The 16,646-nt window shown below is 39.9% G+C and overlaps 3 protein-coding genes across 3 annotated transcripts; 2 read left to right on the forward strand and 1 right to left on the reverse strand.

Annotated features, from left to right (window-relative positions):
• The first annotated feature begins 841 nt into the window (after positions 1–841).
• Positions 842–2,485, forward strand: LOC137271976 (serine/threonine-protein kinase MARK1-like). Its single transcript, XM_067804353.1, has 2 exons — positions 842–899; positions 1,473–2,485. The coding sequence occupies exons 1-2, from the start codon at positions 842–844 to the stop codon at positions 2,483–2,485; spliced, it is 1,071 nt and encodes a 356-aa protein (XP_067660454.1).
• Positions 2,486–5,105: 2,620 nt separating this feature from the next.
• Positions 5,106–9,499, reverse strand: LOC137271977 (uncharacterized). The gene is made up of 5 exons (XM_067804354.1): positions 9,494–9,499; positions 7,466–7,617; positions 7,077–7,208; positions 5,938–6,447; positions 5,106–5,295 (listed from the first exon to the last, which is right to left on the reverse strand). The coding sequence occupies exons 1-5, from the start codon at positions 9,497–9,499 to the stop codon at positions 5,106–5,108; spliced, it is 990 nt and encodes a 329-aa protein (XP_067660455.1).
• Positions 9,500–11,517: 2,018 nt separating this feature from the next.
• Positions 11,518–16,319, forward strand: LOC137271979 (uncharacterized; the record flags this gene model as incomplete). Its single annotated transcript, XM_067804356.1, has 4 exons — positions 11,518–11,665; positions 14,319–14,687; positions 15,070–15,333; positions 16,231–16,319. Coding segments are annotated over 4 exons (870 nt in total), but the record flags the coding sequence as incomplete, so codon positions are not given.
• Between the last annotated feature and the right edge of the window lie 327 nt (positions 16,320–16,646).

Genomic DNA, 16,646 nt, shown 5'->3' on the forward strand with positions numbered 1-16,646 from the left:
GACATTATGCTGTGTTCACCATTAGCAGTGTTTTCCAGAGAGTCTGATTTTGCTGATGTAATAAGTAAAACCACATGCTGAGTTCAAAACGATATCAAAATAATGTCAGTCTGGATTTAATCCATGACAATGAAATAGTAGCTCCCCAAAATGAAACCTTCCCTACAGCGTTTAAATACTATATCATAGTGCTGTTTCCACAACTTAAACTTTCAAACTCATCTATTTCTCTGTGGAAAGAACTGTGGAGTATAAGATCTCCTTTTCTTCATTCAATGCAAAATATCTGAATATCAATGAGGGTTGCCACTTTATATAATGCCAACTTATAAACTTTTCAATGTTTCAATTTATTTAGAACTATTCATTTTCGCCACATAACACCAAAGATATAAGTGTAAAATGTGCCTTTTGTATTTGGGAAATTGCCAGATGTTCACTTCAGATGTTCTCTGTGAAAATCGAGTGATAGTTACAACTGAAGAGTAGAGAAGTAGGGAATGAAGAGATTGTTTCGATATTTTCTTAATATATTTTACTTTCTGAAAGTAATTACACCGATTTTATTTCCTTATGTGGTGTGAGGCATTACGAAAGAATGAAAGTGAACAATTGTTTTCAATTAAATCGTAGTGTCAGTGGTTTGATTTAATCAGTTACTGAAAAATGCATGCCATTCTGATCATTCTCATCTGAGTCGTTTTGGGATAGAAAATATGCTGAGTGCTGATAAACGTTTACGTCATAATCGTCTGACGTCATAGAAAGAAAACGTCACAGACAGAGCCATCGTGCTTCAATACAAGACGTGTTCTTGCGTTCGCTGTGTTTTCTATACAAAATGGAAAACTCATGGTTTCTTAAAGAAATTTTATGTCCAACAGAAGAACTTGACATTGGTAAGTTACTTTTAAATTACTCTTCACAAGCCTTTCACAGAATTTTCATATAGAAGATTACAAGGTCGGTGTTTTATTAAAAAATAGATGCGTTAACTTGTCCAGGTAGCAGTGTTGATGTTCTATCCGTACATGATAAAACGTAACAATCTTTAACTCTTCAAAACTGTATGCTGAATTGTGTAGACGATTAACTATTACCGTAGTAAATTCACGAGAAATATTTATTTACAAATTCCTCGATTACCTGAATCCATATCTGTCTATTTTATACAATGTACTCCGCATAATGAAATCAATAAAATACAAAATTTGCAGTGTTTCTTTTCCTCATTGCCTTTAAAATACCATACGATGAAACACATAACCGCTGTTTTCAAATAGTGTAATAGCTGATCTGCATCGGGCTTGGAACAGGTTTCACCCAGTAACTCTTGGAACAAAGCATGTTAGTTTCCCTTGTTGTCTTGTTTAAAGAACACGGACATTTGTCTAGTCGGCACGTAGAAGGATGGATACGTTGTTGGAATGTAACTGACAGATTTGTTTTGTTTTGTTTTTTTTTCTATCCAGGTACCCCACTAACATCAACTCTTCGGATTGAAAGCCAACACAACGTGGCTGCAGAACTTTGGAGAAAACATCTGTGCTCCGACAATAAGAGACCAGAAAATATTGAAAGTGTCCCATCTTTCATCACCCGCGTGGATGTATCTACTCCAGCACCTTCGGCATGGCGGAAGCCACCAAAATGTGAAGACACTCTCCTTGGCCAAACTATTCGCGGGTACAGATTTCAGTATGTCATTGAATCAGGAGGAACTGCCATCGTATATAAAGTCACCAAAGATGGGCGAACATACGCTGCGAAAGTGTCCCGCCGAAATTCATTTAACCAGGAGACAATAACCAAGGCATGGGCTACAGAATTCAGGATTATGAGCCATCTGAGACACAAAAATATAATCCAAGCCTATGACCTGTTCACTCACCGCGGACTCCAGGTTATGATAATGGAATATTTCTATGGCTGCGATCTAGCGGACTTCATTGCCTGGAACAACATCTCACAGAGACATCGCGCGTTGAAGAAGATCTCAAGACAAATTCTGAAAGCGATCAAATACGTTCACCAGGAGGACATCGTTCATCGTGATCTGAAACCAGGAAATATATTAATCGGGAAAGATTTAAAAGTCAAAATAATTGACTTTGGGGGAGCGATGAAGTTGAGTCCGGAAGATACATTGCAGGACAGAAAGCCAACCATCAGCACTCCGCAGTACACACCGCCGGAAGTCCACGCTGGAGAACGCCGGTCAGCAAGTGACATTTGTATGAAGGCTTTTGATATGTGGAGTATCGGGGTAACATTGTATGAAAGTTCGACAAGAAAGATGCCGTTCTTGGGCAACCCATCATTTGGTAGAAACAGTTCCCTGACTCTGTCCGATTTCAGTGTTTTGGAAAGACGTGACAGGAGGTTACATTCTTTGGTTACAAAATGCTTAGATATGAATCCGGAATCGAGAATCACGGCTAAAACTGCACTTAAACAAAAATATTTCAGGCGGTTCTTTATCTAAATTACATGCATTTCTACCTGATCAAACCATTCAACGCCCCCAGACCGAGAATGTGCCTTCCAAATGTCATCATTGATGACACATATTAAGAGTGATGTCAGGTCGATACCTATTGCCAAAAGGCTCCCTGTATCCGATGCTTGTTGCCCGCCGTGATATTGCTTGGATATTGCTGAAAGTGGCATGAAACCATACTCACTCACTGACTCATGCTTGTTGTAAAAGGCGACTAAAATGTTGGCCAGACTCGTCGGATTCTTCAGATTCGTCTGTGTTCAATGTGCACTCAGGATGTCAAATGCACAAAAGTCCCCAGTATTTCATGCTTGTTGTAACAGGCGACTAAAATGGAGACCAGACTCGATATGATTCAGCTGACTGTGTTCAGTCTTGCACTCACGATGTGGATCGTGGCTCATGCTACAATCAACACATGTTCTGTTGCTGCATCGTGTGTTTTACCATACATGGAAGTGATCTGTAAGATTAGATCACGACTATGGTGAAACACCATCAACGATAGGGCTGCATCTGAACCCAGTGTGTATATATTCTGGTACAAATTATTTTACTGTATTTTAAAGTGCTGTGTACATTCGTACGTTCGTGAACATTTATGAAATGTTGCTTGAACCAGATCATTATTGAATGTGTTATCTATAATCCTCTTTCATTGAAAAATATTTGTATATGTTTCAACTGTTACCTAATCGAATTGTGTTTTTTGTATATACTCCTGTCTTTCCACTGAAAAATATCTGTTCATATCTCAACTGTTGATTGATCGAATGTTTTCTTTTCTTGTACATAATGACTAATAAACTATATATTACACTAGATCAGTCTTTATTGCGCCTCCTATACCACATGTACAAAAATCTACTTTTGTTAACCTGCTCAAGGTTATTTAGTGCACTCATGATTTAAGGAGATGCAGGGTTTCGTATCGTCCTTCAGAGTTCACATAAACCAATGATCATGAATTTGAAGCCGAACTAGGCTTAAGCTCGCAGTGTTCCTTGGTTTGTCTGCACCGTGTCTGTGTTTATGTTAAACGTGACAACGTACATTTTTTACTAACGCTCACACAGACATTAACTAGACATCAGCTTACATGGCATCGACGTAAGATATATAACTTATGTTCGTGTACCGGGTACAGGTTTTAGATGTTAAACGCTTTATCTTAACAATGTCTGTGTCAGCTATGGCTGGTAAAGGTGCTGAAAACGCAGGGCAGGGACAAAATGCGTCCGTTAAATATAAACAAAATGGAAGGCAGGAAAAGGGAAAAACAGACTGCCAGACAAAAGAAAGTAAACATCTATACAATCACTCTTCTCTTGCTGCGTGACCCGTGAAGACCTGGTTAGGGTTGGTCTTCATTAAACCATGCTTGTCGTAAGAGGCAGCAAACGGGATCAGGTGGTCAGGCTCGCTGACTTGGTTTTCACGCGTCATCATATGCCAATTGCTGAGATGGATGCTCATGCATTTGATTAGGAGGGGCCAGATTCGATTAATTACAGCCTGACGTCACACATCTGGAAAATTGCTGTGTGCAGCGTTAACAACCAAACAACCATTGCTGTGCTCTAGCGCACCGGTATTCTTTAGTTATCATCTGTACAGTTGTGAGATATGTATACATTTACATGATACCTGTATTATGATGGTATTATCACGTATTTCACCATCGGCTGACAATTTCTAGTATGTTCTAGTATGTGTATAGTGTTATCCAACACCAATTATTGATGAAAAATGAATGGATGTTTGTGGGTGGTCCTGTGCATAGAGGTCAGGACAAATTATGCAACGGTGGGCGTTGAGAGTCCTTTCACGGGTCACCATGTTTCGCAGCTTTATAAATACCAGCCATGAGAGTTTCTTGGCATTCAGTCCTGGCACACAAGGAAGTACTTGTGCTATCCAGGGTAATAATAATCAGATAATAATTGTGCGTGCGCTTTGAGCAGAACATGAAGCATGGAAATGTGCGTTATAAATATTCTACATTATCACATTTATATTCTCCATCAGTCAGATTAGATATATAATACACAGTATAATCGAAGTAGGTGTTTGTCATGTTGTAAGTAAATTGTAATTATCAGCATGCAAAAGATTAGCGGCAAATATGCACATATCTATCTCCACTAGCGACAAAGAACTGAGAGTGGAACTGGTAAGTATTCAAAAACAACGCAGACTGTTTATTACATTTAAAAAGACATTTCTATTTTGTGTGTTCGAGATTGTATTTATGGTGATATGGCGCATAATGGATATATTGGTATTCTGTTTATTTTAAGAACATATGAAGACTCAAGACACACATTCTGAGCAGTTCGGATTTGTAATCTAGACACGTGTCAGTCGATTCCAGTGTCCAGTAACAGTCTCTAGGCCTAGACATTGCAAGCACATAAGGCGCGTCCCAGAATGTGTGTAGCATGTACACTATTTTATGGGTAATCTTTAACTGCTTTAGATATATATAGATAATAAAACAGGAGACAAGACAAATGGAATTACGAACGGACAGTTGGAATTATTGGTTAGAGAAACTTGAATGAAACTTGCGGTGGCTGCCAAAAGTTCCCAGCTCAATTCCCCCTTAACACGTGAAAGTTTGGCAGCTGCAATATTTGGGAAGGTTTATGCTGACTCTTTTGATTCTGTTAAACTTGGTGAGTTTGCTGCAGAAGGCCCAGACATACAGAGTCTCAAAGGTCTCCACACACTTGTTGACAGGTTTGTGGTTGACTCCGTACGAATGCTGGATGCAGCTGGAACAGTCACGATACCTGTTGGTAAAGAACATAAATATGAAATCACTTCACACAGCATTTTCAGATAAACTGATACCCAAAGCATTCTTATATGTTACCGCATTTGCTTACAGTCGAGTCAAAATATATGTTTCTATATCCTGACAATGGTTATGAAAACTGCACATTAGATACCATTTGAATAGGCACATAAGGGAGGTTCTTGTGACGTAAAGTTTTTTGAAGGAATACCAATTAAGTATCTGTCACATTTACTAATTTGAACATATTCGAGCTGCTGACAAAGACCCTAGAACCACATGGGATATCTCCAAATAACGGCATCTGATGTCATGACTGTTCTTAGAAAAGAGAGACGAATCTGCCAAGGTGGATAGCTGCCAAGTCCCTGTGACCGTCAGGGTAGAGGGAGCATGAACTGACCACCTGGTAGCTAGACGACGTAATTAGATTTTTGGCACGAAATAGGAACCGCTGTAGATCAGTGTCCCTTTAACTGACTGCTGCACATCAAAATTCATGGAAATGTCAGTGTACATTGTGCGCAAGATTTCGTTTAGAAATTGCCAAATACTTTTTAACGTCGAGAAGTATTTCATCTACCATTATACTATATATCATCAATAAATAGTAATCTTAATTTACATAAGCTTTTACCTGCATTTGGCATATGTAACCTTCTGGTAGTCGGGATTGATGACGAAACAGTCGCCGCCATTCAGCCAGAACCTGCGCAGTGCAAACTTCCGGGACTGACATATTGGTTTAGAAGTGGGTACAGGCTTAGTAACACGAACGGCATTCACGTTTTTAGGTTGAACGACAAGTGCTAATTCAGGGTGGACAAGGTGTGCTGACTTATGTTCAACGACAACCACTGGTTTGGGCTGTTCGTGATGCACTGGAGAAGGATGGATGGGAGACCCTGGTTTCGGATCAACGTCGAGACCTGGCTTGTGTTTTGCATGAGACACTAACGAAGGGTGAAGGGGGTGTGTTGGTTTGGGGTCGATGACGAACACTGGCTTGCGCTGGGCAAAAGGCACTAGCGTGGGACGAATGGGATGCGCTGGTGCAGGGTCCAGGTATTGTCCTGATGTAGGGTTGGGCTCGAGTCTTCTGTAGTAAGGATACACCTGTCTGTAGATGGGGTAGAAACCATACGACCTGAAACCGTATACTCAAACTTTATATGAAGTGCACCAGGTCATCATACATAAAATCAATCATAGTTAGCATAACTGTAATCAAGCATTCTAACACTTTACGTTGGCTCAGAGGGTTCTTCCCACGCAACGTGAATGCAAAAACATTCAGAAATGATGTCTGACGTAACATCAACTTGCTATTTCCGTATACCCAATAATATGAATATCATGTAACTACTGCTTGACAAGTACTAGATAAGGCTCGACCTGACAAATGACCCCAATTTGCATATATGGGAACGCCCTCCATAACATTTCATTTGAAGCAAGAGGGAAACAGGCTGTCGTCTAAATATTAAAAAGTTCAATTTCCTCAATTTCCTCGCGAATCGTGTCGTGATGGTGTCTTGCTGAACTAAATCGTACTACGAGACACGTGTTAAACAGTCGCGGTATTGATTTCACACCACGATCAGCATGTATTGCACGTGCTTAATCTCCAGTCTACCTGTAACAACCAAGTGTATTTGTCCAGATTACATGCCCCGCCTGCTTGTCACAAACGTGTTCACTGCTCTGGCCCATCTAATCCTTGTCAACTAGTACAGGGTGCATGCATTGACTATTATTATTCATCAATCAGTTTACCTCTTATGAAGCCGTTTTCCAATCTCGTTATAAGAAGTCCTGTATTCTGGGTTAGGGCGAGGAAGGCTGTCAGGATCAAACAGCACTGGACGCAGGTAGGGGCGTTTCACAAGCTCCTCTTCAATGTCGGACCTACAAGATATACATCATCAGCTTGATGTGCAAGGAAAGGGTATGCATTACTTGCACGTTTAAAAGATTTATTTATCACACATAAATGACACAAGGCAAGCCATGGTATATGTTTGGGCACTTTCAACACATTACTTTCAACAAATTCGCAAGGAGCACGCTAAAATACAGTGTCTTACCCAAACACAACAATCTGCTCAGTCCGGTTCATAACAATATGTCTTTATTTCTGTACAGTGTCTTGAAGCGATACCTACGCAGGATAGCCATGTCTGGAGTCCGAGAGTTTGGTTTGAGCTGATCTGTCATGATAGACAAAACAATCATTCCTGGGGGTGACGTCATCAGGTTGACGACTATCGGCAGATCCTGGACGGAAAACCGTCAACGCCAGCACCAAAACATACACCTACAACAACACATTTCATTATCCGTGAAAGAGGGTACAGTCCTTTACAGAAAAGAAAATCCTGTGGCTATGTTTGTTTCGTAAGAAAAATGTGTCGCACGATGCAGGAATCTGTATCGAAGGGTCCCATCATCTGAATAAACTTGCCCACATATTACTCTCCAACTTCTAAATAACCCCACTCAAACAAGTTGTAAGGATACAGAAAATCACAGTTTGGCCTACATAATATAAATGGGAGAGTCTACTTAAAGTGAAGTGGAATAAACATGCTATAGAATTATGCTACCCATGAACTTACCAAAAATGATAAATGTTCAAAAATCAGTTCCAATGGTAAACAAACCTCGGATGTACAAAGAGTCATTTGACAAAATTTCGCTTGGTCGTATCACAAGAACTGTCTTTACTTCAATGTGTATTATCACACATGCAACGCGTCTCTATGGACATCTCGAAACCCCATGCACCCAACGTATAAGTTGGATGGTAATACGGTTTGATGTGCCATCTTTGTAGCACTGCCACGCGAGCCGTCATACCATTATCGACGAGACAGCTTCTCGGCGGTGAGTGTTCCTGTTACCGTGGCAGCGGGCAATATTTTTTTCCATTTGTCACCCTTCTAGAAGGGGTGACACGGAAACTTGTTAAAGCATCACTGACCAATGAAATTAAAGTATTTCACATGGAGGTATGATAAAGCGTCGTAAAACACCACTCATTCACTGCGAAGCACCCATGCACACTCGCACATCTAATCCCTATCCTTTTCTGCTAACTACACTATAGTCAGTGGGAGTGCGGCCATCCAAGCGACATAATTCCACTGTAGCAACTATATACATTCATAAGATGTATAACTCCCCATTCGCGTGGGCGTGACAATATACAATGCTCAAAGACAACGGCAGTTGCTTAGCGATGCATCAATTATATGGTCACTGTTTCGTGAAACGTGTGTCATATTGCCTTGCTATATAGCGCTTTATCTGCATTGGTGCATTAGAAATTGAAGTTTAAATTATAAAAGAACTTGAGTTTTTCATGATTTGTTAGTAAATGATAACGTTTTCAAAATATATATGCTTTGAGGGGACATGGCCTTTTGTTCGATTAACTCGAACATTCAATATATGTGCTACTTGTAACCGTTTCTCTCTGAGATGGAATCTCGAAAGATGCCTTACATTGCACACTCAACTACACATAGGCATGAAAAGTACCAAAAGTAGTTACCTAAATATTATGAACGTCCTCATTCAATAGTGCACTCTTTTTAACAAAAAAGATCATGCAGAACTTTATTATTTAATCTGAAACACCAAAATATGACTTACACTTTTCATATATAGCACAAGTCCTAAAATAAGATGATTAGTTGCACTGTTAAGCAAACAGTAAAATATTAAATCAAATTATTTCATGCACATATTTATGTACTTAGTATACTATACAGATCGCAGTCATATAACTGGAATGCTGGTGTGTGCAGCGTAAAACTAAACTCCTTCACACTAAGTACATAAAGGGGCATGGGGGTAGCCTAGTGGTTAAAACGTTCGCTCGTCTCGCTGACGACCCGGCTTCGATTTCCCACATGGGTACAATGTGGGAAACCCATTCCTAGTGTCTCCAACGGTGATATTGCTGGAACATGGCTAAAAGCGGCGTAAAACAAAACTCATTCGCTCACTCAAATAGCATCTGCCTTGCTAAAAGTGACCTTTGCGAAAGGTTAAGGAAACTTACTCCTCACAGAAAAAGCGAAAAAATATTTTACAAACACAAATCATTTTCATTCATGCACCATCAATTAGTATGGTAGTAACAACTGAGAGGGAAGATAAGAAGAACACTCAAAGAGATGACTCACCAGCATGATTCTGCTACTGCAGTTCCCGCGGAAACTCCAAATACCTTGTTAACAGCACGCGCTCTGCTTTTATAATCGGCCCCGACAATGTCGTAAACCGGACTTCAATTCATGGGTCACTGTCATGACTATATAAAATGTTGGGACGTAGGTGGCCTGAATGCTGCAATAATCGTTGGCGGAATATGCATAACTACCGAAATAGTCAATAGGCGTTAGAATTTGGTAAGCTTCCTTAAAAGTCTGCATTCAATCAGATAGAAACGTACACAGCTACATATATTGAGCGGGGGTAAATCATCAAGCCTGTGTCAGCATTTCCTGATGTCAAATACGGTTAACTTCAGAATTATCGATGCATGATGCAAGAAATCATTGATATATGTTTAATTGTCTGGGTTTTTTTCACCCTACACAGCAGTATTCACCCTACACAGCAGTATTCACCCTACACAGCAGTATTCACCCTACACAGCAGTATTCAAGCAAACGGAAGGCGGTTTGAAAGTAGTTGTTGTGCCTCTGGATACAACAAATAGTCGACTCTGGACCTGACCGCCCAGTAATGGACATAAGAAGTATCAATCTATACTGTTGGTATGCGATAACGTTAAGCAAGTGAAGCGAATTTGATCGCCCGATCCTAGTGTCCGTCTTACGATGAACTGTTGTGGCAGATATTCGAGAGTTGGTAAATGTATTTATTGAAAAGAAACGAAAATAACATTAGAGGTGAGATGCTGCGTCCTAAGACGGCAATCCCTGTAATATGATACTTCTTTAAAGTTTCATGCAGAGTACTCCTGACAGAGTGACAAGACAAATGAAATTACAATGAAACCTCGTGAATCTGGATAACTTTCTTATTGGAATGAAACGTAATCGCTGCCTTACACTAGACTACGAGAAGTAAAACTACAAACAACTGGATAATACTTTAATACCTTAGTATATGTGCGAAGTAAGACAAATGAAGATGTAGCATAAATATATGTTTCAGTGAAACGCACACGGACGTTGACAAACAACCTATAATGTTTGACTCTGAGCATTAACCCGCGTCCTGTTTGGTGAGTGTAGTATTTTAACACACGGATATGTATTCTTAAACAGTAAACATGACAGCGATCACCTTTTTATTGTGTGCTGCCCTTGAAGGTTTCTAATACCGGCACAGTTAACGAAGATTGCCTGCTAGACTGCATTCTATAGCCATAGTTACCTGTTCCTCATATTACTTGTTCCAGATGAGGGGGCGTGTGATAAATGCATAAAAAATGTTAGGGATTGGCTCTGTGAACCCTATGCTTGCACATCGTTTCTGTGTTCTTTTTGTACACAATTGTTTTATCTTTAATACAACGTTGTGTCGGTTTATTGTAAATCTGTCTGCTAAAAAGCAGAATGTAAAAGGTTCCCAAATGAAAGTTTTCTTAGCACACATTACATACCGATATATTATACAAATGTATCATATACACTAAAAGGTAATGACAAATCAATTACTCTCTTGTCTGGGAAAGCAGCAAAACGTATTAATAATTTTGTAAATTTGTAAATTATATTTATCAAATAACTTGATAACAACTCAGAGAGAATACAGTTATTCAAAACCATCGCCGAATGTAGGTTCACACAGACCCAGTGGAGGATACTGACAAGTCTGATATAACACGAAAGTTCAAAATATCTTAGTTAAGGTGATAGCCTATGATGAATCGACCCAGGATGATTCTACAGATTCTTTTCTTAGCTACATTTGTTCCCTTTTCTGTCAATGTAACCTGTTATACTAGTGTTATATTTTATATTTTGATCTACTTAGAATAATAGTAATTTGGTATAATGAGGTATACATGTTCAAACCTTTCGGTCTCTCCCGGTACAAAACCCAGGACTACTACCATTGACTATACTGAAATGAGTTCACAAAGCACACAAAGCTCCGGAAGTGTATTCACCGTGACGTCACATCGACCTTCTGTGACGTCATGCATATTGTAGACGTCACTCAATGACATTGTTGCGTGTCGCTGAATGTTACAATGCCTCGCGTGATCGTGAAGGAGATTCCTTCTAAATTAGTGAGACAAATCTCCCGTCTCTCTATAAAACACGCCTGGTCCCCTATTGCACAATACATCATCAACGACCTTATTCTGTATGGAGGAGGTGAGTTTGTATGTACATTCCGATGTCCATGTTGTGGTCTCAAGGTTGTATCCGTGAAGATCCAGAGTAGAAATGGTTTTCGGTTACTAACAGGATCGATTGATTGGTCAGGTTCGCTGACTTGACTGATACATGTCATCGTATCACAACTGCGTAGATTGATACGCATGCTTGTCATAAGAGGCGACTAACGGGATTTGATGGTCAGGCTCGCTGACTTGGGTGATACATGCGATCGAATCACAGTTGCGTAGATCGATACTTATGCTGTTGTTCACTGTCTTGTCTGATCCAGCCTCTACGTTTTACAAACCGCCGCTATAAGCTAAGTGCGGCAATCAAAAGAAATGTACACTTATCTCATTTAACTGTACTGTATTCTTAATATCTCTGATACAGACGTATGTGCAGTAAATTCCTCTACGTATCAAAATACATAAAATCATTAATGTGACTAAAACTCCTTACATACCAGTAGGAATATAGCATATGTTATAGGTGGGTTATAGTATCAAGCCTCAGATTTATGAAACTTATGAATCTTTGTCTTCTTTTTGTTTTGATTGTCGGACTATTTTGGAACACTCAACCTCCAACTGAACTGATTTCACTATCTTAGGAATACTATTTGTACCAGATATGTTTCTTTAAGAGGGTATACGAACGTTGAAATTGTGGGATGTAGTTTCTATCTATCATAAATGAGGGCTCCTTTTCGCTTGATGACTCATTTTGATGTAAAATAGACTTCAAATACATGAGAAGACCTTTTTGAAAGTGATCATCATCCTTTCTGCTAATACTAACAATTTACTGGGATCAAATGGTCAGCTTGCTGACTGGGTTGACGCATGTCAGCGTGTCTCAGTTGGGGAGATCAATGCGCACGCTGTTGATCACTGTATTGCATGGTCCAGACTCGATCATTTACAAACGCTGCTATATAGGTGGAATAAGGCTTAACAACATGCAAACAAAGATATTGCTTCGAATCCCGGATGGGACTCAACCCCCAAAAGTACTAGAATTTGTGCTTTACTAAGAAAGTGAAACCCCAAATATGACATATGTTGCATTTGACCACTTTCTAAATGGCATTGTTTAATCATAGCTTTTGGTCGTGGGAACTGTGGGAATTCACACTTATCACAGGGGTACACATAGTACGCAGTCTAGACTACCAGTTGTCCAACTTTCATTTTGGAAGTCGCGGTGGCTGAGCGGGCTAGGTAGCTGACTTTGTGTGCTGGTGATTAGGTGCCTGACTCTGAGGGTGCGGGTTCGAATCCCGGATGGGACTCAACCAAAAAAGTACTAGAATTTGTACTTTACTAAGAAAGTGAAATCCCAAACATGACATATGTTGCATAAACATATTAGGTAGAAAGATTATAGAAATACAATACATACATTTATGATCTATGCTGGCCAATGGCATCTGGATATTTTTCTATTTCAGTTTCTTGCCTTTTAACGGTTTCTCCTTCGAACAACAGAAACTTGGTTCAGATGTCTATTAAAATGGCCCTCATATGTCTTATGTCAAAGGATAGATTATATTCTTATTAAGTACACCTGTCATGAAATCAGTTCTGCTTAATGACAGAAGCTGAGGCCAGATGACAATATGTACACATATATAACTAGAATAGTTGTCAAATTAAATTTAATGATTGCAATCCGGTGAGTTCGTTGGACAATAAACAGACATCAACTCAATTTGCCTGTCAGAGTTCATTAGTGATTGGTCATTTGTTACAGGAGTGAGAGGGTGGGGATTGGTCTCAGGACAGTATCATATTTTTTGCTAATCTGTCACATCTTTTCCTGACCCCTAAATGCAAATAACATGTTCCCCTGCACCATACTAACACCTCCTCCAAAATATATCTGTGATATCTTTTGTTTGACACCACCTTTGCTGGGACATTTTTCACAACCTCACATTACGAGTAGTGTCCCTGTACAACCATGATAAATGACCAGCGGTTCCATTTAACATAAATCGTTAAGAAGGTCTGTCCCCTAAAGTGTTTACATGAGATGGATGAATTCTGTCTTCCTTCAATTATGTTCTAGGGTATTATTGAGGGTTAACACCGTTTAATCAGGCTGATGATCTTCAACAAACACATGGACATGCAAGACGTTATCACTGAATCTATAGGCAGAGACATTCAAACAAACAACCGGTGACAAAATGTGAAGAACAAAACTAAACAAATGAATTTCAATCAATATTTAAACATTTCTCACATTACACAAATTTCAACAAAGACAAAATTGATTTTGTCAAGATGACTGAAAAATATGGTGAGGCAACACTAATTTCTTCCTTTACCCAGACAGGATTTGTTGCACATATCTCTTAAATTTAATCCATCGTGTAATCATAGCTTTCGGCCGCGGGAGCCGTGCCAATGTACACTTTTTACACAATTTACACAAACTACGCAGTCTACCAGTAGTCCGACTTTCATTTTTGTGGAAGTCGCGGTGTTTGAGCGAGTTAGGCGGTTGATTTTGTGTGCTGGCGATTAGGTGCCTGATTGAGGGTGCGGGTTCGAATCCCGTATGGGACTCACCCCCAACCCCAAATTACTAGAATTTGTACTTTACTAAGAAAGTGAAATGTGTTTTGTTTGTATTTTAGCAAAGTGTGAATTCACGGCTGTCAAGTATATTGGCGATGGTCCACGTTACGACCTTGGAGCGGTTATTCTTCTGAAGGACAGATCGCTGAAAGAAAGACTCCTGTTTCGATCGCCCAAGGCTCGACCAGTTTGTATGCTAGAGGACATCCTGGTATCGCCTGAGGACATCTCAACAGAAGTGTCGTCTGCTATGAAGAGAGGCACTAATGCCTCTTTGAGAATATGTTACGGTACCTACACCGGCACGGACATATCCCAGCGCGCCAGCAAACGGATTTTCCTTACTTTTAACAACTGCAAGCGACAGGTGCTGGACCGTATCGAGATGCTGAAGGGCACCATTATAGATCTCTTTGCTTGCGATGCATGTAAGTTGTGTCACGGCCTTGTTATGTCACGTGTCGCACTGATCATGCAAGTGTTATGTCAGTTACGTTTTGGTCATTGCCTCTGGTTAAACATTATTTCAGCGAAGGTGAAAATGTATGGATGTCCTTAGATCCAACGCCGTCTGAAAATCACGGCTGTTTTCTGCAGGTCCGCATGGCTTTGTTCGTTGGGAATGACTTATATGGTAACTAAAATAAAGAGCCTACACATTCTGATCAGGACGATGGTTCTGGGTCCTTAGGCCTGCAGCTTTGCAAGGTTAAAGGTAACACTATGTAACGCCTCATACAACTGGATAACTCGTGGCAGGTTGACAACGAAACTTAGGCACAGCTTTAAGCTCGTTGTACTCTTTTTCAGTTGGTTTCAACGTGGAGAACCTATATCTGGTTACTGATGTCATCTACACCCAGGACATCTACTTCAGAGTAACATACAATGGAGAAAGTTTCGAGTTCAGGAAAGACATCCGTTGGCCAATCGCCTTCAAGCTGTCCAAATTCACAGTCTTGTACGATTCTGTGCTTGGGGAAATACAAAGCATCCCAAAAGGCATAAACTTCAATTGGCGAGATTATCTCAATCTCCAGGTGGTTCGAGCGTCATTCGTGGGTGACCGTGAGCGTGAGTATACTGGGAAATAACTCTTTTGACAGAGTTGTCTCCCTTAAATTTTGGCTTTTTGTCAGTTTATAACATGGTATTTTCATATTAATATTTAGCTGATTCAATATGCCGAGTGCATAAACGAATTCTGCTGATTAACGTCTTTCTTACATTGTAATTATTCCACCAAGCAGCAGATATTATTTAAGATCATAAGATACGGTTCTTTTTGAGGATGCCTTAGGTTGGTTGGTTTGTTGTTTAACGCCGAAGTCAGCATTACTCCAGGTATATGGCGGCAATCTGTAAATAATTGAGACAGATAATCCAGTGATCAACAACATGTGCATTGATCTATGCAGTTGGGATACGATGGCAAGAGTGTACCATGTCAGCGAACCTGACCACCAGACCCCGTTAGTCACCTCTTATGACAAGCGTGGGTCACTAAAGACCAATTCTAACCCGGATCTTCACGGGTCAACGATGTCTTGGGACCATAATTTCACAGTGGTAGCCCAGAATTGATATATAAGGCATCGGAATTTGGTTTACACAATTACGGTTCGAAACCCGGTTCTCCGTGTTTCCGGGCTTGTCACACTGGGATATAACTGAAATATCGTTGACCATCACTGTTAAGTTATGCGTACAATATTATACAAGTATGCAATTACGTGCCCTGTTACAGTTACATTAAAAAATATCCTCGTACGTCGAAACACAACGTCGAGTCAAGACGTATTGTTGCCTGTAAATTTTCGAAAAACAACAAATCTATAATTTGATTGTAGATTTTCAAAAGGAAACCACGGAAATAGCCGAATGACTTCATTGATGATACGGAAAGATTCATTTTGTTAGAGTAATAATAAGTAACGAATTATACATAATATATACTGTGTTATTTAACAGGTGGCTACGGTGACGACATGCTGCGTGTTGCTAGACGACGCCGTCGGGACCGGTACCTCCGGGCTCGGCATAATGGTAGAATCTTATGATTCTGAAGATCTTCTCTTGCCAATTTTATACTTGTGTAGCAACCTAACATAAGGAAATGCTCTTCACACTTTGACTTATTTATATGCCGTCGTTACTTGCAAACAGTTGCCTTGGTTACCTGTGTATCATAAGTCCATATAAGACTCTTACTATTTGGTACAGCTATGGATGAGATGATTTTGATTCCGATAGATCACAGATGCAACTCGTTTTCACGTTACATTGTATGTGATATATCTTTTAGATAAACCTACTTGAAATGCGTGTTTGGTAAGTGCATAAATTTCGTTTTTACTTTAACACCGGATTAAGGGATCTGCATGTCC

This window comes from Haliotis asinina, chromosome 2 (genome assembly GCF_037392515.1).
Source record: "Haliotis asinina isolate JCU_RB_2024 chromosome 2, JCU_Hal_asi_v2, whole genome shotgun sequence".
Lineage (NCBI taxonomy): Eukaryota > Metazoa > Mollusca > Gastropoda > Lepetellida > Haliotidae > Haliotis > Haliotis asinina.